At 37.1% G+C, this 22622-nt stretch overlaps 1 protein-coding gene across 3 annotated transcripts in view; it reads left to right on the top strand.

Moving 5' to 3' along the window:
* The window catches only part of CA10 (carbonic anhydrase 10 (inactive)), a 372251-nt gene that overhangs the window by 248810 nt on the left and 100819 nt on the right, over positions 1 to 22622 (top strand). For all 3 annotated transcript variants that reach the window (XM_026711241.2, XM_087925164.1, XM_087925165.1), the window contains one exon: positions 20992 to 21177. In XM_026711241.2, the coding sequence (XP_026567026.1) occupies positions 20992 to 21177 (186 nt within the window). The remainder of the gene's footprint in view (positions 1 to 20991; positions 21178 to 22622) is intronic.

Genomic DNA, 22622 nt, shown 5'->3' on the forward strand with positions numbered 1-22622 from the left:
AGTTTGGCAGCTGGTAATTACACTTTTCAGTCCCTCATCCCTATTTTCTGTTAAAAATTGTTGGGAATTTTTCACATCTTCTGAGCCACTTTTAATAAGATGGGAGTTCAGAGACCCATTTTGGACACTTGCAAAAAGAAGAAGTGCAAATAGTGGGATCTTCCAGCCTGATGTACCTTATAAAATTGATTTTAGATAGGTTGGTGAAGCGAAAGAAACAACTTATCCTTGTCAATTCTACCACATCCACAGTTTCATCATGTGTAGAAATTGGTCTGAAATTCCCCAGTATTTGGAAGAAGAAAAAATAGAAGAAAGCCGGAACAAATAACTACAAATAAGAACTCTTATTGTCTCTGTGATTAGGATTTTCCCAGTTTTCATTATCTTTTATGTTGCTTACTGATGGATGCATGGTACATACAGCTCAGGTGGCTTTGCTTGTGAATTAGCCCAGAGAATAGCTGGTAGACTGAAGAAGGGTCTGTGGCAGTTTCTTCCGGCTCCAATCTATAAAAGATTGCTTATCTCAGAAATAAATATCTGTTTCTTTATAGAAGGGCATTGTTTCTATGTTTATAATAGCCAGTTTTTTCATGTCAGTAAAACATTGCCATATTCTCATTTCCAGGGGAATGTTCCTTGGTGAAACAGCATCACTTGCAAAGATACAGCAAAGATAGTCAAAGGATATTGCAAAGTGTGGCATTGTATTCCCCAGATTCTCTTAGAATGAATAACAACAACCATAAAAGAACAATAGATTACACCATGCTGTAAACTAACTTCATAAGTTAGGAGCTTACTGCAGCAGTTTATGTCCTACTTTCCAAGCCTTTTATAGCAGACATCTCTGTAGCATCCCTGCTTATTAAAAAAAAAAAACAGAGCACAAAGATCAATGTAGCAATATTTTATAGAAAGTAATTAAATTTATTAAATTGGCTTGGCATTTTCATTTGGATTAAATGCTTTCATATAGGAAATCAGAGACATTTCAGAAATATTTGGAATGGAAAAGAAAGAATATTTAAGTATACAGCTTGTATACACTTAAGTAAAATAAAAAAATTAATATAAGAGAGACAGATTCTGTAGTCAAGAAAAAAAGTAAGTTCTTTTCACCTCCCACATATTGCATTCAAAGTAACTATATCCATTGTAGTTGTTTTATTGTGTAGAATTTTATTAAGAGTTCTCATCTGTGTTTTGAAGAGTTCTGTTGGAATACGTCACAGAAGAGGGGGGAAACTCCAAGTTTTAAACCACAAAAACCACCCTGCAAGAATGGAATGGAAAGGGGATAAAGATGCAAGCCTGACAGCAGAAAACTTAAACCCAAAAAAAGATATGATGTTATCCTAAGAATTGAGAAAGAACATCTTTGTTTGGACTTTATGGAAAAGAATAATGCCACAGAAACATTCCTTCTATCAAATGCCTATGATGTCATTTAAAAGACAAGTGTCCATATTTAGAGCAGTTTACAGTTGTCAGGATGAACATCTTTATAAATCATCTGTAATGCATATCAGGCTGTATGCAAATCTGAACATATAAAAACTGCTCCAGCATAGATATCAATGCTGCACAAACATACAGCTTCTCAGTGGTGGGATTCAAATAATTTAACAACCGGTTCTCTGCCCTAATGATTTCTTCCAACAACCATTTCACCAAACTGCTCAGATAGTTAACAGCCAGTCCTCCCGAAGTGGCGCAAACTGGCTGAATCTCACAAATGCACCTCCTGCCTTATTAGATGACATGATAGATAAAACAATCCTGCCTACTCAATCCTGCCTGTCTGGTATTCATTAGTTTTAAGAGCCATGCAGGGCTAAAGTAATGGGTGATCAGATCTGAGGACCAAGCTATGGTATGGATAAAACTTTTCTCGGGAGAAGATTAGATAGTTTTCAGCAGAAAAACAAAATTTGCATTTCTTACAGGAACTGTGGTGGCACAGTGATTACAATACAGTATTACAGGCAAACTCTGGCCACAGACACGAGTTCAATCCTGACTAAAGTTGGCTCAGCCTTCCATCCTTCTGATACCGCTAAAATGAGGACCCTAGGGGCAATACACTGACATTGTATACCAATTCAGATAGTATTTAAATATATGTGATATATGTCTAAATGCTTTTGCTATTGCTAATTAGAATTTTTTTCATTTGTTTCATTTCAAACGATTGCCAGTATAAATAGATCTATGAAACTGGGAAAGAAGCTATTTACCTGTCCAGGATAGTTGAGCAGGGAAGACTACAGTTTTCATATCACTTCTCTTAAACTCATCATGATAGCGTGTTGTGCTGTTGCATGGGGCCAAAAAGAGCTTGGTTCTGGTTTCACTTTCTTTGAACTCATTATGGTATGCAAGTTCCATTGTACTTTTCATCCTGCCCATTCCCAACTGAATGGTTCAAACTGCTAAAGACAGTACTATCATAGTCACCGACAAATAGAAGAAAGGTATCTCCAGAACTTCTTGTTTTAATAATCTAATTTTGGCTAGTGCACAATGCACAATATTCTCTTTTTTTGCAGCTCACTTAGTTAGAGAAAATAATTATGTGTTCACCAAAATATGCCAAGTTACTCACAATAATGGTTTCATACCCAAATTGCTCAGGTTTTCAGTCAAAAAAACTATTTGCCATTTAAATAAATTTATAAGGTCCATGGTTCTTCAATGAAACTAGTCATGATCTGTCCTCTAAAGAGAAGATGTTTCTCCATAATTGGAAGAGATCCTCCTCTAAATGTTCCCAGTGACTCTACTGCTAGCCAGGCTTATCCAGAGAACCTTTCATAATTGTATATACTAATTGTTCCCCAGTTGCAGCAAACTTGATTTACTTTTCTCCTCTAGCTCTGCATTCAATGTACTGGTAATTTTCTCAGTGTCGGGATTCATTTCTGACTAGAACATCCAGGTTCTTCATTCTACACCTATGATGGCTTCAGTGTTTTTGGATGAGTTGAAAGGCTGCTTGGCCAGACTTCCTCATCTACAAAGGAATTTCAGAGTCAACTTCAGAGTTTTGGTACAAACATTTGCAGTTGGTTTTTCAGTTTTTTTCTTAATCTACTCTGCAGTCTGGAGACTGGAGAATATAGGAAAAGATGAAATCAAACAGAGAAGCAAACAAGAACCATAAAATGTGTGGCTGATTCAATTTCATGAATTTCGATGTTGCAGATTGAAAGTAAGTTCTGGTGATTGGTGTGAACTTTCAGCGCTCCCTTTGATGATGATGTCAGGTTGGAAAAGCCACTATTATTGCTTGATTCTTTATTCCCAATAACATAATTACATTCTTCTGAGGTGAGTTTACTGGAGTGACGTGCAAAATAACAGCAGGCTGCCTTCTCCAATAGGTTTCAACATTGCCTCTCACTATTATAAATGAGAAACCGGATGTTGTAAGGTAAGCTGGAAAGTAAACAGGCAATTCAGTTAACTTGTTGAATAGCTTTAGCCTACTGGAAAGTTAACTTGGGCTTTAGCTGATCGTTCGAGGGGATGAGAGGAATATTAGGGAAGTCAGCAAACAAACAAATAAATTAGTAATAATAGAGGACAAAGCCAAAACACACACACACGCACCACAAATGGATGTTCTTTAGTGCTTGGTTCCTAAGTGAACATCGCATATATCATGTATGGTTCAATTCTGGAGATATATGTTGATTTAAACCAGGGATGTCCAATCCTGGCAACTTTTAAGATTTGTGGACTTCAACTCCCAGAATTCTCCAGCTAGCATGGGAATTCTGGGAGTTAAAGTCCACAAATCTTAAAATCTTAAATTGAAGAAACCCTGATAAACTGCAAATGGGTGCAAAATGCACATTTGATATCATGTTACCAAAGATGGTCTTGGCAAAGCTGCAGATCTTCAGGTTTACTGATCTAGCTTTGTAGTTCCTTGAACATCAGCTTAATGTCCTTTTTAAAAAAAATGGGGGGGGGGATGAAGTAGAGGCATTATTCCAACAAGAACAATGTAGCCCAATTAGCAGCTCACACACACACACACACACACACACACACACACACACACACACAAATCCAGGTTCTGTCACTCATAAACTTCTCCATTCTGAACTGCATTCAGAAGTGTTGGGAAATATGCTGGACTTTTCAGGATGAGTACAACACAACGTAAAAGAGAGCAACATATACTTATTTTTGGTAGTGAAAAAGTGTATATGCCTGTCAGTTATCTTCTCTCCCAAAGGAATTATGAATAAAATCAGGTCACATTATATTCTTTGCACTTGACTTTAAAAAAAAAAAACCCTTAGAAAACTGATTTGCATTTTTTTCAAAGGGTGTTTTATGGGAGTTTAAGCTCCCCTTTCAGCAAGCTAAGCATGAAAGTGCTCTCCAAGGTTCTATTTCTGCCAACTCTGGTGTTCTTGAAATGGCATTTTAAAAAAAAAGTTTGAAATTTAGACATTCCTCTCACAGTCTCATTTAAAAGGTAAGATTGCTGTTGAGCTCTGCATTTATTCAAAAGCATGGAGCAGTAAAAGGGGAGGGGGGGAATGTATTTATTTTATCCTACTTTTTTATGTATGTGAGTTTACCCAAGTAAAGGAATGGGGCGGGAGGTATAGGGGGGGCAGGAGAATGGAAAGAGCAAGAGTTGAAAAAAGCTCCCAATAATCCTGCTGCTGTTATGCTGTGGAGAATGGAAAATATATAGGGATTGTAAAATGACTGCTGTAAAGTACTGCAAAAAAAATGGCTTTAATCCAGAGCTGGGTTTATTGAGGTCAGATTTCAATTTATTTAAAATTCAGATTTATCTCTTCACATATTTTCTTTTAATATCTGTCTCTCACACACATGCACGCACACAAACAGTCTCACGTATGCACACGCATATGTACACACACACACATCTATTTCATATTTGATGAGCCTGGAAAAGCCAGCTTGGTGTAGTGATTAAGGTGCTGGCCTAGAAACCAGAAGACTGCGAGTTCTAGTCCTGCGTTAGGCAGGAAAGCCAGATGATTTTGGACTAGTCACTCTTTCTCAATCCAACCCACCTCAGAGGGTGGTTGTTGTGGGGAAAATAGGAGGAGGAAGGAGGGTTAGGTATACTTGCCACCTTGAGTTACTTATAAAGTAAGAAAGGTAGAATAAAAAAAATCTAATAAATAAAATAATAAGAATTTGTTAACTGCTTTGCTGAGAGGGAGACTGCCAGTAAAATGATTAGGGCCTTATCTTAGATAAGAACATCCAGAATTAATATATATATATTACATTTTCTTAGTATCTAGGCTTCAGTTTGCCACCACAGAAATTTGTTAACAATTAGCATGATGTCTGTGAAGTTTATCATTACTGTTTAAACTGTCCAGTTTGGTCAATTTTAGAAGCTGTGTGTGCATAGTCTGATCATCTTTAGAATGCAGTGTATTTTAGATTAGCAATAGCACTTAGATTTATATACCACTTCACAGTATTTTACAGCTCTCTCTAAGAGGTTTACAGAGTCAGGATATTGCCTTCAACAATCTGGTGTTCTGACCCAACCTTAGCAGAATTTGCTCATTGTGGTTCATGCCTCAGAGACTGTTTGCTGGAATTTAATTTACAGCTTTTGCAGCTGGCAGCTCCCAGCCTGGCAATTATCCCAAGAAACTGACAATGAGCAAATCTTCCAACAGAAATCCAAATGGTTTTCTCCCACAACCACCACTCCCTTTTTCCTTCTATTTATTCCCCATCCAGGGAGGGGTCATTCAGCATCCACATGTGCCTTGCTTCCCGAGTCAACCCCTGGTCCTCAGTTGCTCTCCTCTCCTCAAAGCTCTGCACATTCATGCATCTGGAACAAGCCCCAGCTGTTCTTCCTCCCCACTTATCTCAGCCTCCGAAGGCAGCTGCCTCTCTGGTGGCTGGGAAAGGTTGGGTGGCCCTGGCTCTATCTCTGCTTCCAATGCAGAGCATCCATCAGAGCCTTCCCCAGACTCCAGAACTGGCCCAAGTTACTCCCCAACATCCTCATCGTCGGAGTCTGTTGCCAGCTCTGCTGGCAACTGGCGGGCCATAACATCTGGGTCCTCGACTTACCAAAGGAGGGAGGGCTGAGTCAACCTTGAGCCAGTCAGAATCAAACTCCTGAATCACTATTCCACTCAGCGGAGGTAGCCTGCAATACTGCATTCTAATCACTGCACCACCATGGCTCACCATGGATTATTTAAAAGTGAAATAAGGTCAGAAGGAAGGAAGCTATAGTCCCTTCCATTTCTTGTGCATTTCACAGCCAATTTATGCATCATAACTATAATCCGATACTAAATACACTGTGATTTGATTCTAGATTGTCTCATGGATAGTATTTTTACCAGTATATGTTACTGCCACACCTATCTAAGATTAAAGACATTTTGGCAATGGTAAACCATGTCCAGGTAACCTCCTGGTTAGATTATTATAATATGTGAACCTGTCCTTAATCCCATATAAACTATAAATTTATTTAAATTTTAAAGTAAACTTCAAAACCTTAATTGTATCACCAATTAAGCTCTCATTTTCTAACAAGCTGCACTACCTGCTTAGTTATTTCAAGACCCAAGTAATGCTCATCCTAGTTTCTAAATCTCAAAAGGAGCTTGGTCCTCAAGTACCCGAAAAAAGCACTTTTTACACCAGCACCCCTATATTAAGAACTTCCATTGAGGCCATTTTATAGCCTTCCCCAACCTAGTTCCTTCCAGATATACGAAGACTACAAATTTCACAGCCAGCATAATTTTTGCTGCATATACTTATACCACAAAAATTGCACTTATTGATATATTTATTGTTATGGCATGACATAAGACAGAGGGTGAATATATGTGTGTATGATTAAGGGAAGATAACTTGGAGAAAAGTATTGCTGTTTAACCTTTAAGTGTGATACAACCTAGATTGCAACCTAGAACAGGTGAGATAGCTTGTTTCCCTCTTCACTTCTATTTAATAGGTGGATCAGATTTTTAGGTATGTATATCTGTATCAGGGGTGAAATTCAAAATTTTTCCCTACTGCTCTGTGGCCATGGCTTGGTGGGACTCAGTCTCTAAAAGGAAGAAGGTGGGTGGGCGTGGATGGGGCCAACCAATTCAAATCATCCCTACCACCTCTCTTGAGGTAGTGCAAGGTGGTTGAATTTCACCCCATGTATGTATGTATGTATGTATGCAATTTACAGAGCCACTCATCTCAGCAATGATTTTGGTTGAAGGCAAAAATTAAAACCATCCTAGCAATATAAATGCATGACACCAGCATTAAACAATGATCCCCAAAACAAAAGGCACATCACCAAAAGTACTAACCTAGCTGCCTTTTCAGAGCCCCACAAAGGACTAAGGAGGATGAGGTCACCCAGATCTCTGGAAGATGCTGTTACACACAAGATGGACATGGATGTAAACATTTGGTCACCTACAGTGGGTGGCTGCTATAATAGTTTTCAGAAAAATCCATAAATCATTGTGTCTTCTGAACATGCATCACATAAAATTTCTACAAGGCAGAATCTAAAAAATTCCTAAAAACATGCTGTCTGTAAAGTATACTGTACCATTCATGAATTATATTGAGTTTTTTTTTAAAAAAAAACACTTTTATTAGATTATAGAATAAAATACAAATTATGAAAGCAAATAGTAGGATACATTGGGGAGGAAAAGGGGAAAGGAAAATGAGGCAGGATGGAGAAAAGAAAAAGTGTTGACTTCCGACTCCCTCTGTTGCAATAGAATAAACTTTAACATCAAACCTCAACTTTTTACTTTTCCAAAACAAAATAAACTAGCCATTTCTATAACAACAAATCAATCTAATCAGTAAAACCCCAAATCAAGGTTTCAACTTTTGTTCCCCCTGAAGCATAAAGTCCAGAAGCGGTCGCCGTTTGGCAACAAAAGTACTTATATTTTCTGTAATCAAAACAGTTGATTAAGCCATCTCTGCCAGGTCCACCATTAATGAATTATATTGTTGATCTGTATTTACTATAAAGGAATCAGTTAGCAAGAGCCAAAGGTAATTTGGGAAGGAATGCAGATGACACAATCAGATACTTGAATTGCATTGTAATGCCTGCCTTGAATTCCAGAATAACCTATTTGAAGCAGGGGTGGGATTCAAATTTTTTAACAACCGGTTCTGTGGGCGTGGCTTAGTTGGTGGATGTGTCTTGGTGGTCATGTTATTGGCTGGGCATGACCAACTCAATTTCACTCACATTGAGGCACGTATCTCCTCGCCTGGCTTCTCATGACTGTGGGGATGCTGCAACAATCGTAAGTGTGAAAAATGGTCATAGGTCACTTTTTTCAGTGCCATTGTAACTTTAAATGGTCACTCCACACAAGCAAACTACCAGCAAAGGAAGGGAAAAAAACTCCAGAGAAGTTCCTGAGACAGGAAGTCTAGTCCTGCCAAGAATTTAATAAGGGTTAATGGAGAGGCAGTTTCTGTAAGCAACATCAGAATGTTTCCTTCCTGCCTTCTTACAGGATTAGGCCAGTAATTTCTTCTAACAACGGGTTCTCTGAACTGCTTAGAATGTTAACAATCAGTTCTAGAGAATAGGTATAAACTGGTAGAATCCCACCCCGATCTGAAGCCATTATCTAGCTTCCTTATTTTCTTTGTTATTTACTAATAAATTGCATAATCTAGCTATGTAAGCTGGTGTACAACAAAATATTTGAATATTCTGCAGTATCCAATCCTTTTTTTTAGTTGGGGGATTGTTGAAACTGGAGAGGGAGGGAGGGAGGGAGGGAGGAGAAGGTACCTGTCTAGAGAATCATTTACCAATAGTATATTTTCTCAATATTATGCCACAAGAGAAAGCAGAATGCCATTTAACTACCGATACATCAGTAATATACATTCTAAGCTTTGCTAGATGTGCCATAACTGTGTAGTAACTAACAAGGGAGAACTGCTAGATTAATATGATAACAGTTGACTCTCTGGCTCTCAATCTTTTGAAAAAAAATCAATCATTGATACACTTGTTTTGGTGCTGCTGCTCTTTGTCCACTTTGAAACTATTATATTGTAGCTTACCCAGTAAGTAGCCCATTATCAATACCTTCTCCGTTTACTTTTTAAATTAAACTCACTATTTAAAAATAAAATTGGATTTTTGGCAAAAAAAAAAAAAACCCAAACAATCTGCACTAGACATATAATTTATCAGATGGCCTTCAGGTATTCAAGTAATTTGCTGAGATTGTACCCCAGAACCTCAAAAACTGAAGAGTAGATGTAGGAAGGAGTTGTGGGATGCAATTCATAATTGTTTGAGATTGCTCTAATTTCTACCTCTTGAAGTCACAGATTATGGTAGAATCATTTATCCCAAATATATATTTATTTTGTCCCTTCTTGGTGCAAAGAAGTAAACACAGTATGTATTTAATTATAAGGATGAAATGTTCTTACAGTGCTCTCTGCTGGATTTATTGCAGCACAGCATGCAGTGTACTTGAAAATAAATGTAATTTAGAAGAACTTTAGCCTGCTGATTTTGTAAATAGAATCAGTATTCCATATGATTATTATATATATTCAATAATAATAATAATAATAATAATAATAATAACAATAACAATAACAACAACAATACTAGGCACCTTGAGTGCAATGCCAAAACATCGAGAGCACTACTCGAACATCATTAGTATTGACAAAATCACCATCCATCAGTTTCAAAAGGCAGCTTTACTTGGAACAGCTTACATCTTGTAATAATGCCATCACACAACATCTGCCTATCCAAGGACCTTGGGAAGAACTCAGTGGATGGACAAAAATAACAAATCCAATCTAAATATCTGGCTGACCGTGTGACCAATCATTATAATATCCAGTAGTGGGATTCAAATTTTTTAACTACCGGTTCTGTGGGTGTGGCTTAGTGGGCGTGGCAGGGGAAGGATACTGTGAAATCATTAGTCAAAGGTGGTATTTGCCGATTCTCCAAATGACTCAAAATTTCCGTTACCAGTTCTCCAGAACTGGTCAGAACCTGTTGAATACCACCTCTGATAATATCCCATAATAATACATAGGATTTTTTGTGTATAATTATTCTGTCTAGATTCATTTATATATTTAATAATTGATGCTACTCTTGTTTCAGGAAATTGTAGTAAAGCAGGCATGTATACTTAAACATTTATGCTGGAACAGTTAGACTAAATCAACCAGATTCCAAATCTTTGTGGTTAACAGTTGACCCAAAAGAGAGGACTTTTGTATGGGTTGTGTTCTTCGATTTAAATCTGGGATGGTGTGCCACATGTTAATGCTATGCTCAGAGCTGTTTATCCACTTAAAATTAATTTTGAAAGCTAATACAGGGAGAGCAGAAAGATTTGAAGTGTCTTCCATCATAGGAAAAGCTAAAGAATGTAATTCACTGATATTTATAAAATTCATGTTTTCAGTTCTTTCTTAGAGGGTTCTTAACATGAATCCCAGGAAAGTAAAACTTAACTCTTGGTTACTTAACAACACGAAACATAGCATGATCACAATCCTAAAATTTGATTCTCTTCCCCTTTGTTAAACTAAATTTAGCTGTTTAATTGCAGGGATATATACTATTACATTACAGTACCTATGATGCAGGAAACCAGGTTTAGGGCAGGAAGGAATATTGTTAGGAATATAAGTCACCTAACAGGTATTTGGGTTAGAAATATATAAACCAGGATAAACATTTTAAAACTGTATCTTTAAGAACATGAAAAACTGTAATTAGGTGTGGTTTCTCAAATGGCCATAAGATGGAGCCAGAAACCTGGGTTGTTTAGTCTGAGTCTCAGAAGAGAGTGTGAGTGTATCTCTGTTTCCTTCTGTTGGAAAGTATTGCCGTTCTTCCATTTTTCCTAATTGACTGATATTTCTGGATTTGATGTAAGTTTGTTACTGAACTGTTTTTGACACTGGAATTTGTTATTGAATTATTCCTGGATTGAAAACTGACTGATCTTACCTGTGAATGACTTTGGATTGCTTGTTTGGACTTTGCTTAATGTTTCTGGAAGTAAAAACCTACATTTGCTGTACAGTGTATCTGTGTACTGTGTGTGTATTATTCAAACACTTCTCTCAAATACATCTCCCTTTATGCGCTCATTCTCTTAACGGGGAATTACCTCAACAAATATCAGGAAAGGAGAGGCATGATTTTCAGGATCTACTTCCTTGATGCACATAACTACCTGCTGCTAGAAACAACCTCTGTTTCTCTGTGTCATATAATATATGTTGGCACATACATAATTTTGCATTTATTTATTTTGTCATATTTATGTAGTGTATATTAGAGGTGGTGACCCTTTGAGAGCTGTATGCAATGAAATTTCATTTTAATGTATGCCGATTAGTCTACATTCAAAGTGACAATAAAGTTATTCTCTGTCTGTCTGTCTGTCTGTCTGTCTGCCTGCCTGCCTGCCTGTCTGTCTGTCTATCTACCTCTGGAATGAATAAGCTTTGCAATTTATCTACCAGGATCTGTCAATATATTCAATTTTTAATGGAATTGTCATCTAGGCATGATACTAGGGGTATAGAGCTGGAGCAGATTTATAAAATTTCTAGTTCAAAAATTCCTGTATTTTAGTAGAGAATGGCACTAAATGCCCAGTACTCTTAATCATTCTCCATTCAGAAACAAAAAAAAATTATTTATCAAATCTGTGTTTGAAAATGAGGTTTAATTCCAAAATCTGATATTTTAGAGAATGTAGGTATTCATTAGAGAACTTCCAGAGAAAAATATGACAGTTATGAACCCTGCCTGAATCATATGGGCAGTAAAACAGACCCAATTCATCCTAATCCACACATTTCTAACATAGTTTATGAGACATTGTATCTCTGGGCTTGCCTGCCTACCTCAGAATTAGTTTTCTGAAGGGGTTTACACTAGGTAATTCATCTGTCTACCTGTAGGGCCAAATAGAATACCAACCTGAACTTTATAAATGGAGAGAACATATTATTATATAGTACAAATTATCTCAGCTTAATGCTTAGAGCTTGTCGCAATCAATGGTGACTTACTAAGCAAAACCAGAGATGAGCTAGCATGGTTATTGACTTTGATGAGAAATTAATCTGTTCTTTTCTAAAAGTATTTTGTTTGCTTTTGGTTTTTTTTAAAACAAGTTTTATTGGTTTTTAAAGACAAACAAAAACAAACAAAACTTAAAAACATCCAACTTTCTTTCATAAATGTACAAACAGTATGGTTTACAAATTTCTTGTGCATCCATTTCATAGTCTCAATTACAGTTACATTGCATAATAACTCATATTATCAATCAGAAATTGAATGCTCTAGTATCACTATTAATCAGTCATTTGACTATAATTTTGTTCATTGATACTTTGCGAGATAACTATAATTTACTTAGTTTATTTTATAACAATTCATATAATCGTCCCCAAATCTATCCTAGAAACATTTTATAGATATAATAACAAAAGAAGAAATACATCTTTATATATTCATTATTTTGTAAAATTCTAAGTATTCTATTATTATATTTTTTTATCTAACCATTGATAGAAAAGGTCCCAAATTTTATAAAATTGTTTATCTTCTTGTTCTCTAATTTCAAATGTCAATCTACTCATTTCAGCACATTCCAATATTTTCTTAATAATTTCCTCCTGTAATGGTATTTTCTCATTTTTCCAGTTTTTAGCAAATACAATCCTAGCCACTGTTAATACATTTACAATCAAGTATTTTAAATCTTTACTGTATGTATCAGGTAAAATTCCCGATAAAAAAATCTCTGGTTTCAAGTCTATATGTTTCTTTGTCATTTTTTCCAACCACATGCGTATTTTAGCCCAGTATTTTCTAGCGTCCTCACAAGTCCACCACATATGGTAATATGAGCCAGGTGTCTGATGACATTTCCAACATTTTTCGGATTTATTCTTGAACATTCTTGCGATTCTTGTCGGGGGAAATGCCACCTGTAAAACATCTTATACAAATTTTCTTTATATGCTGTTGACATTGTCATTTTATAATTTTGAGACCACAATTTTTGCCATTTTTCTAAATCAATCCCATATCCAAAATTCTTCCCCCAAGCAATCATAGTTTCTTTAACTTGTTCTTCCTCTAGTTTAATTTCCAATAAGTAACCATACAATATTTTAATCACCTTTTCATCAGTACCTGTCAAAATCTTATCTAAGTCAGTCAATTTGTGATAGAATCCTTCTGTTTTGAGATCTTCATCATACCTTGAATGTATTTGTATTTCTAAAAGTATTTTGGAGCATTTCTTTAGTCACCCTGAAATTGAGCTGTAATGCTTTGGACAGGTATGCAAATTAATTCTTGAAGGTTTTTCTACCTCTAGAGCAGTTTAACATGGGGAATTTCTCAGTCTACATATATAGCTATTATCTGTTTAGTACGTGCACAGATCCACATTACATGCTGGAGAAATATAATCTGAAAAATGTGCCTTTTTTTAAAAAGTGAGCTACTGAATGACATTAATTGGTTCTGTGCTGATAGAAACTGTAGATTAAAATAAAAATTATGTAGGAGCAATTACTGGGGAAAAAATAATAAAGCTTCACTCTTATTTTTAAACTCTCTGGATTTCAGTTCTTATTTAGCTCCAGGCTGCACCAATGTAAAGGATAGGCTGTGCCAGTTCTGGTATATAAGAGATCTTTAAATTGGTCCCTGATTAAAATCATAAGCAGAAAAAAGATGCTAAGCATCCGACTTTTCTGTGAGGCTTGCTTTTCTATTCCAAAATAGAGAAATTCTTTTGAAATTCCATCATCAATAGTAGCACGTAGAGGTGCTATTCAGTAGGTTCTGACCAGTTCTGGAGAACCGGTAGCGGAAATTTTGAGTAATTCACAGAACTGGCAAATACCCGCTCTGACTGGAGAGTTTACAGTATCCTTCCCCTGCCATGCCCACCAAGCCACGCCCACAAAACTGGTAGTAAAAAAAATTGAATCCCACTACTGGTAGCATGGTAACATTTCAATTGCCTGGACTTAATTTCCAGTGATCTAAAAACACAGCTCCATTAAAATGCATTACAGTAGCCAGACATAATCAGTTAAGTGACAGAGTAACTATAGTTTAACTTTCTTTATCTAGCTGAAATAATTGGAGCCTAGCTCAAAGAACCTTCTATGCAAGTGTCAAATTTATCAGACACATGTATAAATACACACCCATAATTATCATTTTAACTTGACTGGCATCTAGCAATTGCCCTTCTAGCCTCTCCACCTTCTCCTCTATTGGTCAGAAATCCCCTCATCATATTCTCTTCTCTCACTTCATTTTTTGACTTTTCTTGGCAAGAGGGGGAGGGAGAGCGAAGGACTGCTATAATTTAAATTTTCTATGAACAGATATTTTTTAAAAAATTAAATCTTGAGTCCTATGCGTTACTTAGCCTCAAATACTTGGTTACATTTTTGTTTGAAAGCCAGATATTGATAGACCAGACAAAAGAAAGGGAACCACCAGTGTTGGGCATTGTTCTGACCCAAGCCTTGTTCAAATCAAACAAACACAAAGTATGTATAAAAGCAAACCTTTTTAATGTGGCGCTGTTCATTCACAGGCAAAAGTCATTCAAAACTAATTGTCCCAGATAAGAGCAAGCCCTTTCAAGATTGCAAAAGACTGCCAAGAACAAAAGACTAATTGCAGATAAATATCCAAAGCCAGAAGTTTCAAAAAACAAACTGGAGTAAGCAGGGCTTCAATGAGGACTCTTAGAAAGAACTTATTTGCTTCCTGCAATGAAGCCAACCCCGAAGGCTGGCTTTTATTCCTTATGGGAGGGGCCATCACTTTCCAGCCTTACTCCCAAGTTGCCAGTGCTGCTTCAACTGCTCTTTCCTTCAAGCAGCCCTGCACATACGCGCATTGAGCACAGGCTCCCCAGGTCCCTCACTGCTGCCAGACTCCACAACCTCCGAAGGCAGCACCTAACTTTCTGATAGTCCTGGCCCCATCCCTGCATCACATGCAGGCCCCTCATCTGAGTTCTCGCTGTCAAAGACCTCAGACGTCCACACCTGCTGCTAGCAAACCACAACAGGCATGAATGATAAATCTCTGAAGCCTCTGTATAATGCATTGCTTCTGTGAGTCCTGACCAAGAAGATCCTCTACTATCATACAAGTTTACACCACGATGTTTTCATATGAGAATGACTGAATTCAACAAAGACTGGTGGAAGTAGCTGGCCGGAACTATGAGGCTTAAGTTACTGCCAGGTACAGGGATCCAAAGCAGAGCCAGAAAAAAAATGAAATTTTGAGTACAGCTTATTGGCATGTCTTCCAGACACTCCATGCAGAGGAAGATCAAAGCAATAGTGAGACATTGATTTCAGCTTTTGAGGGCATACAAAGTAGGCACGTGGAATCAGCTGTTGTTGAAACAGCAAAGGACTCCCAGAGGAGATCCTGTGTGGATTCTTTAGAATTTTACTTGTTAAATTCCCCAAAGTATAGCTAGTCCTGTGGCTCGCTCCCCTTTGTTCTCTGTAGAGAATTATTAGATTTATGTTAGAAATCAGTCTGTCTATTTTACCTTCAAGAGAGAAAACTGGGTTCCTCTAATTTCAGATTTGCATCCAGCAGAGTCCAGAAATTGATTTTCATTATATTGCAAATATACTCAGTATCAAACAGAATATTCAGAGATGTGTAATTTCAAAAAAAAGCAAATCAGTAAAATGACTTTCCAACCAGTTCTTTTATTCCTTGTTTCTCTTTGAAGGCAGTAACACGTCCAGTATGGAGCACATGGCTTCTCATTCCTGTATACAGTGTTGGCCAGAAAACCTGGTTGATTCATTCAATCTGGTGTGCGATAGCCAAAAGACACACTGAGTCAGGAAAGGTGCTTAAAAGCTCTTTATTTCTGAGCAGGAGCAAAGTGTATCTCATTGATCTCTTGACAAAAAGGGACAGTTGAGAATTGTTTCTGCATCATATCTATACTTCATTAAAACAAGAAAAAGCATTCCAAAAAACCCCATTCACTGAGCAGGGCAAACTCACAATTTTAGTACTTGTGCATAATCTTTGTTATCCTAATATCCTATAATATCTTTAGCATGTAACATATTTCCTTTATTATAATAACTGGGGGAGTGGGATTTTTAATATTGGAATGAAACAGAAGTGTAAACATTCATTAAAAGTTATCTTATCACTGGATTAAACCAATCTGTTCTAGTTAGCTGCCTTCTCTTTTGTGCAGGTGTCCAGGCAAGTATTTGTTCTCTCTCTCTCTCTCTCCCTCCCTCCCTCTCTCTCTCTCTCTCTCTCTCTCCCTCCCTCCCTCCCTCCCTCCTTCCCTGAAGACTCTGAATATTGCTATCAACAGAGTAAGGCAAACCTCAAATAATGTTTAACATTAACCTTTACATATTTACTGCATGCATTAACATCAAGACAGTAAAGCAAAGGGCAAATGAAAAATTGTTCTACTGTTTGTGAATGTGTTTTTCCCCCACCCCTTTGGTTATTAATAAATGACTTTATGTGACAAATAGAAACTTTCTTCGTTCTGATTTGAAATCAGAAAGAGACCATAAAACCCCTCTCAAATTAATAATGCAGGACTCTTTATGGCTGTTCTTGACTTGCAAAAATCTCTATAACTTAATATTTTTTACAAGGAAATAAGCAACAAAATAAGACCTTTAAGCACAGGAATTACTTATTACTGATCAAATTACATTGCAGCAGCACTAATTATTATGATGCCAGTGAACTATAAAGTATAGTGTGTAATTGGCAAGGCGTTCCTTGCAAATTAAAGCCTAGCAAAGCATACTGTTGGTAGACTTTCCTCTGATTAATATAAATTATCGTAATCTAATGTTCCATATCTATTCAGCCTGTCCCCCCCCCCCAAAGAAGTGCTGAAAAATCTGATTCAGAGTAATTCAGTAATAAGCTTTTTACTACGTGAGTAATGAGTGTGAGAGAGTGAATGTCTGCATGCATGCATGGCCATTATCCACTTCTAAGCCTCAAGTCACAGAAGTAAGAAGCATTATGAGATAGTTTAATGGAAACCTTTAACTTAAACTCAAGGCAAGGCCATCTTGGGGGGATTTGAAAGCAGATGTCTGGGGTTCGGCTTTACAGAATAACCTGAAAGCCACCTAGTTTCCATTTTAAAAGTACTTTATTTATAATACCTATAGAATATTCCAATTGTGACAGACTCTATAAGGTGAACAAGAATACTAAAATGCAATTATTAAAATCAAACCATAACAACAACAACCAGCTACCTATAATGGTTGCTCACTAAGGCCCAATACCCTGCTGAAATAGTAGGGGTTTCTTTTTCTTTTCCATGAAGTGGGCCTTACCCCTCGAGTAGGTTTGTTTACTGATCTATAGCCCATGTACCTCACAGGGAGGGGTCATCCTGAATAGATCCTCTGGAGAAATCTGTGCCAGGTAAGTAGTGTATTCAGATAAGATACTGCCTGTTGTGAGGTATAACCTAGTACTAGGCCATAAATGGCTTTGAAGATAACAATCAGTAATTGAACTGAGTTTGAAATCTAAAAGTGACCAATGGAATCAATTCAAAGTCCAAATTATTCTACAATGATGAGGTTGCCCTGTCAGTAATCTTGCCAATCTTGACAATTTCTGCATCATTTTAAAAAGAAGGCAGTGTTTAGAATAATCCAACACAGGTGGAGATCAGAGTTCCTGTTGCCAGAAGTCCTGTTTAAGGCAATTGGAACACCAGTTCAATCTGGGCAAGGCCTTCTCTGGCTGTGGTTTCCACCTGTTATTGGCTAGAGTCCAAGAAGACTTATAAAATAATCACAAACTTTTTTAGGGCAGTATGAACTGCCTTTTTTAGGGCAACTTGGTTCATGATTGTGATACATAACGGGATAGCATCAACATACTGATGACACTTCACTGCAAACCAATGAACAGTCTCTCACTAAAGTTTACGTAGATGTTAAATAACTTGGGGGCAAGGACTGAGCCCTGGGGAATCCCACATTGGAACTTTCAGGGGCTCAGTCACTCTCCATCGTGTCACAGATGAAAGTGATAGCCTCACTACACTTCTGCATGCTTCTGCATTGAAAAGCTATAAGCTATCACCCAGGGGACGCCCAAATGTTTTAATATCATATATTATTCAGGGAGGCTCCTTTCATGTCCCCCATGATAATAAAATGATTGCAAAAGATAAATGATCTGGTATTTTATGTCGTATAGTATAGCAATAGCACTTAGACTTATATACCACTTCACAGTACTTTCCAGGCCTCCTTAAGCAGTTTACAGAGTCAGCATGTCTTCCCCAACAATCTGGGCCCTCATTTTACCAACCTTGGAAGGATGAAAGGCTGAGTCAACCTTGAGCCAGTGAGACCCAAACTGCCAAACTGCTGGTAACTGGTGATCAGCAGAAGTAGCCTGCAGTACTGCATTCTAACCACTGCGTCAGTATGCCTTATTTTCATTGTGATGATTCCAACACGAATAAATAAATAATAAAATCACACTCCATGACCATTGACTGAAACTCCCTGCTTAGACTGGAGTGGAACCATGGCAAGATAGCATCCCAACTCCCAACTGCTGCAGATGGTCTAGAACAGGGGTGTCAAACCTACATTGTCACAGCCCCATCACTGATGTATCTGGACTTTTTTCCCCCTTGGCTAAACCAGGCATGGGCGTGATTAGTATGTGACGCATCTGGCCCCCAGGCTGCGAGTTTGACAGCCCTTGTCTGAAAGGACATGGGGGTTAATTATATCAAATGTAATGCAGAAGAAAACTGCAGGGACTGTTCCAGGCCATTCACCAGGAATCAACAATTTATGGGATTTTATGTATTATTTTAAATGTTTTACATGATATATTTTATTAAATGACTGTAAGCTGCCTATAGTTGCCTTGGTTAGGTGGGCGGCATAGAAAATGAATGGATGGATGGATGGATGGATGGATGGATGGATGGATGGATGAATGAAATTACTCAAAGACACTGAAAAAAAAAAGACATGGGCAGTGATGGACAATCCATCTTCAAATCAAATATCTTACATGTGTTTCTGGAAAATAAATGAAAGTTGTGGAAGATCATTAATAATTCTGTAAAGCTTGCGTTGGAAGCTTTGCAGATTGTACCCTCTATCTTCTACCTTTGTAAGGGCATCAGTAACAAAATGTCCTTTTAAAATGTTCTATTTGCTGATTCTATAGTGATTAGTTTTTCTATGTATATGTTTTTATGTTCTTGATCACATGTGTGTGTGTGTGTGTGTGTGTATGTATATATGTATATATATGTATATATGTATATGTATATGTGTATATGTGTATATATGTATATGTTATTCAGCTTTGTTCGGGTATTTTCCCACGTCATTATAGTTGTGCTTCCAAAGTTGTAGCAACGTTTCAGCAGAATCTCATCTGCCATCATCAGCCTTCTGTATTGTGTTCATCTGTGAGTCAGACTTTTACAGTTGTTTCAGTTTTAAATTTGGGGCTAGCCTACTGCTGTGCCAGAATGGTTTTTTCTTCATCCTGATTGGTTGGGAGTCTTGGTCTGTGTTTATTGGTCTTGGAGTTTGCTGTGTTCTGCTTGATTGGTGTTTCTAATATCTTCTGTCTGTTTTGTGGCTTTTTTGGTGTCTTGATTGGCTGGCAACATTGTGTTCCTGTATTGGAGGCTTTTAGTGCAGCTTGGCTCCAAGTAAATGGATGGCTATCATTTGTTAGGAAGCTAGGTTTCATCTGGGTGCCTGGTTAGGGTGTGTTTGAGCTGGAGGTATCAGGGGGGATCTGTTTGTGCCCAGGTGTTTGCCTGGCTAGTGGTGTGGAGATTTTTTTTGTTTGTGAGTGCAGGCTTCCAAATGACAGTCTGGTGGAATCATCTCTTCTATTCATGCTTTCAGGTCTTTTTTCAATCTCTATGGCTTCTCTGATAATTCTGTGGCTGGGGTTTTCTATAGTGGCTAGGGTTTTGGTGCCATTGAAGTTGATGCTATGACCTGTGGCTTTCATGTGTTGGACTAGTGAGGAACTGTGTTCCAGCTTTTTTACTGCATTTTTGTGTTCATCCAGGCGGGTACTTATTCTCCTATTGGTCTGTCCAATGTATGTGGCAGGGCATGATGCACAGGGGACTTCATATATGCCTTGGTTTTCCAGGTCAATTTTATCTTTGGGGTTTCTTAGGATGGCTGCTATTTTTTAGTTACACTGAAACAATCATAGTTGGCATAGCAGTTTTTATTCAGAGATGTTAAGGGCCCCTCAAAATAGTGCTGTTTCCTGTTTTTGAGATCCTTGTGTCTTCCAAGCAAGCCTTCTTTATTTTTTATATGACATTTTCAGCAAAAATACACTAGTTCATTTTATTTAAATGTTTTATGTATAATGTAAATAACTTATATTTTCATGCAAACAATCACCTTTCTGGGGCCCAACATTTGTTAATGAAGCAATTATTTCATTCTGAGCTAAGGAATGCTTTCATATTCTTACTTATTTAGAGGCAAACACATCATATTTATTGTGTTTCCCATACACTCCCAGCTAATATGTGCATGCACCTTGCATATTTTACATGAAATATGTGTACATTAAAAGAATTTGGTGTATAACACAATGTTCCAAGCAGGGAAAAAAAGGACACCCTTAAAACAATTTTTCTCAACTTTGATAACTTGTGGACTTGGCAACTTTAAGATGTGTAGACTTCAACTCCCAGAATTATTCTGAGAGTTGAAGTCCACACTTTTTTTTTAAGTTGAGAAACACTGATTTAAAAGTTTCTTAATTTCTTCCCAACTTTTTTTTTAATGTTGATATCATCCTTTGTATTCTGTTTTGTTTAGGTCAGTGGAACAATGTATAATACAGGGAGGCATGTTTCTCTACGCCTGGATAAAGAACATTTGGTGAATATCTCCGGAGGGCCCATGACATACAGTCACCGACTAGAAGAAATACGGTTACACTTTGGCAGTGAAGACAGCCAGGGATCAGAACATCTGTTGAATGGACAAGCTTTTTCTGGGGAGGTATGTCAATGCATTTAAAGTTTGGGGGAGGGGAGTTAAACTCTAAGGATTTCCATGAGTGGGGACACATTTATATTATTGCTTTCAAAAATGGTTTGCAATCCAGCACTTCATGAAAGGCAAACCTTTAAGTCTGCAGTTAGAAAACCAATATTCTGCACCAAGTATACCTGAGTTTATTCGCTTAATCTGTGTACTTTATTTTGCATAAAATTAGTTTAGACTTAGGGGGACAAATTTGCATTATTGGTGGGGGATGATCTGTTCTGAAATCTGTGAAACAATCATACAGGGATTGAATAGAAGCTTTGTCGCAACGTAGTAGCTGTTTTCAAAGTGAGATCCACTAACCAGAAATATTTCCTGCAAAATTATGTCAAGTTGTTCAGTAAAAAATTAAGTAATGGTGGTTTGGCAGGGAAGCTTTTAAGACAGCTTTTTCTTCCACTACTAATACGTCCTTGCAACTTCATCAATAAAATAAAATACTTATAGTACATACTTACAGACATTACCATACCTCCTTATCAGCTGAGAAGTATGTATCAATTCTGCAGAATACAGAACATAAATTGAATCTGTGCATTTAGTATACCACAGATTCTAGGAGTACTTTGATAAACAAGCTGTTTTAGAAATATTTTCTGAGAGTCGGCATTTGAAAAATCACTGAAGCATATTGCCAAAAGTAGGGCTCTTGCAATTTTAGGCAGCTTTCAGCAAGTCCAGTAACCTATTAAATGAAATCTCTCAGTGCTCATGCATTTGATAGGTTTCCCTATAGATTTTCCAGCATTACTTCACAAATAAAATGAAATGAAATGAAGTAGGAACATTCCTTGTCCAAGCTGCAGAGAATGGAGTCGGATTTGTACTCAAAATGAAATTTTCCATTTTGGATGCAGCTGTAGCTTGTCCGTATTAGGTCATTTAATGAATTCTGAAATCAAAGCTTGAAGACAAGAGAGCAGTCCTGACTTGAGTTTCAAATATTACCCAGAAGTCATGAGAAATAAAACCACATGTCTTTAAAAAAGAGTTAGGGCATAAGATAGAATAAATCTGAGGGAGAAGCCATAAAACAAATTTCCAGGGAAACGTAAATGTTTAATTCGAATCATCAGGAAGAAGAATTTTAAAAACATGAAGTAGAAGATCATCATAACAAGAGCACACACTGAAACTGATCTCACGGTTAGCCATTATTTATTTAACGACAATTTATTGAATAAACCACATGGCTGAGTTTGCATCACATGCTAACCTAAAAAAAAAAGTTTTAAAACCCCAGTTTAAAACCCCATCATACATTATGCCAAAGCCAAAGAAATAGCCATAATTTAATGCAGTGGGTAAATACAACCAAGGTCTAGACAGTTAAACTAAAGTGTATTTCCAGAACCTTTACAAAGATGGTTTTACATATCAGATATTTGTGGAAAATC

Source organism: Pseudonaja textilis, chromosome 2 (genome assembly GCF_049901715.1).
Source record: "Pseudonaja textilis isolate UNSWEBS1 chromosome 2, rPseTex1.2, whole genome shotgun sequence".
Classification (NCBI taxonomy): domain Eukaryota; kingdom Metazoa; phylum Chordata; class Lepidosauria; order Squamata; family Elapidae; genus Pseudonaja; species Pseudonaja textilis.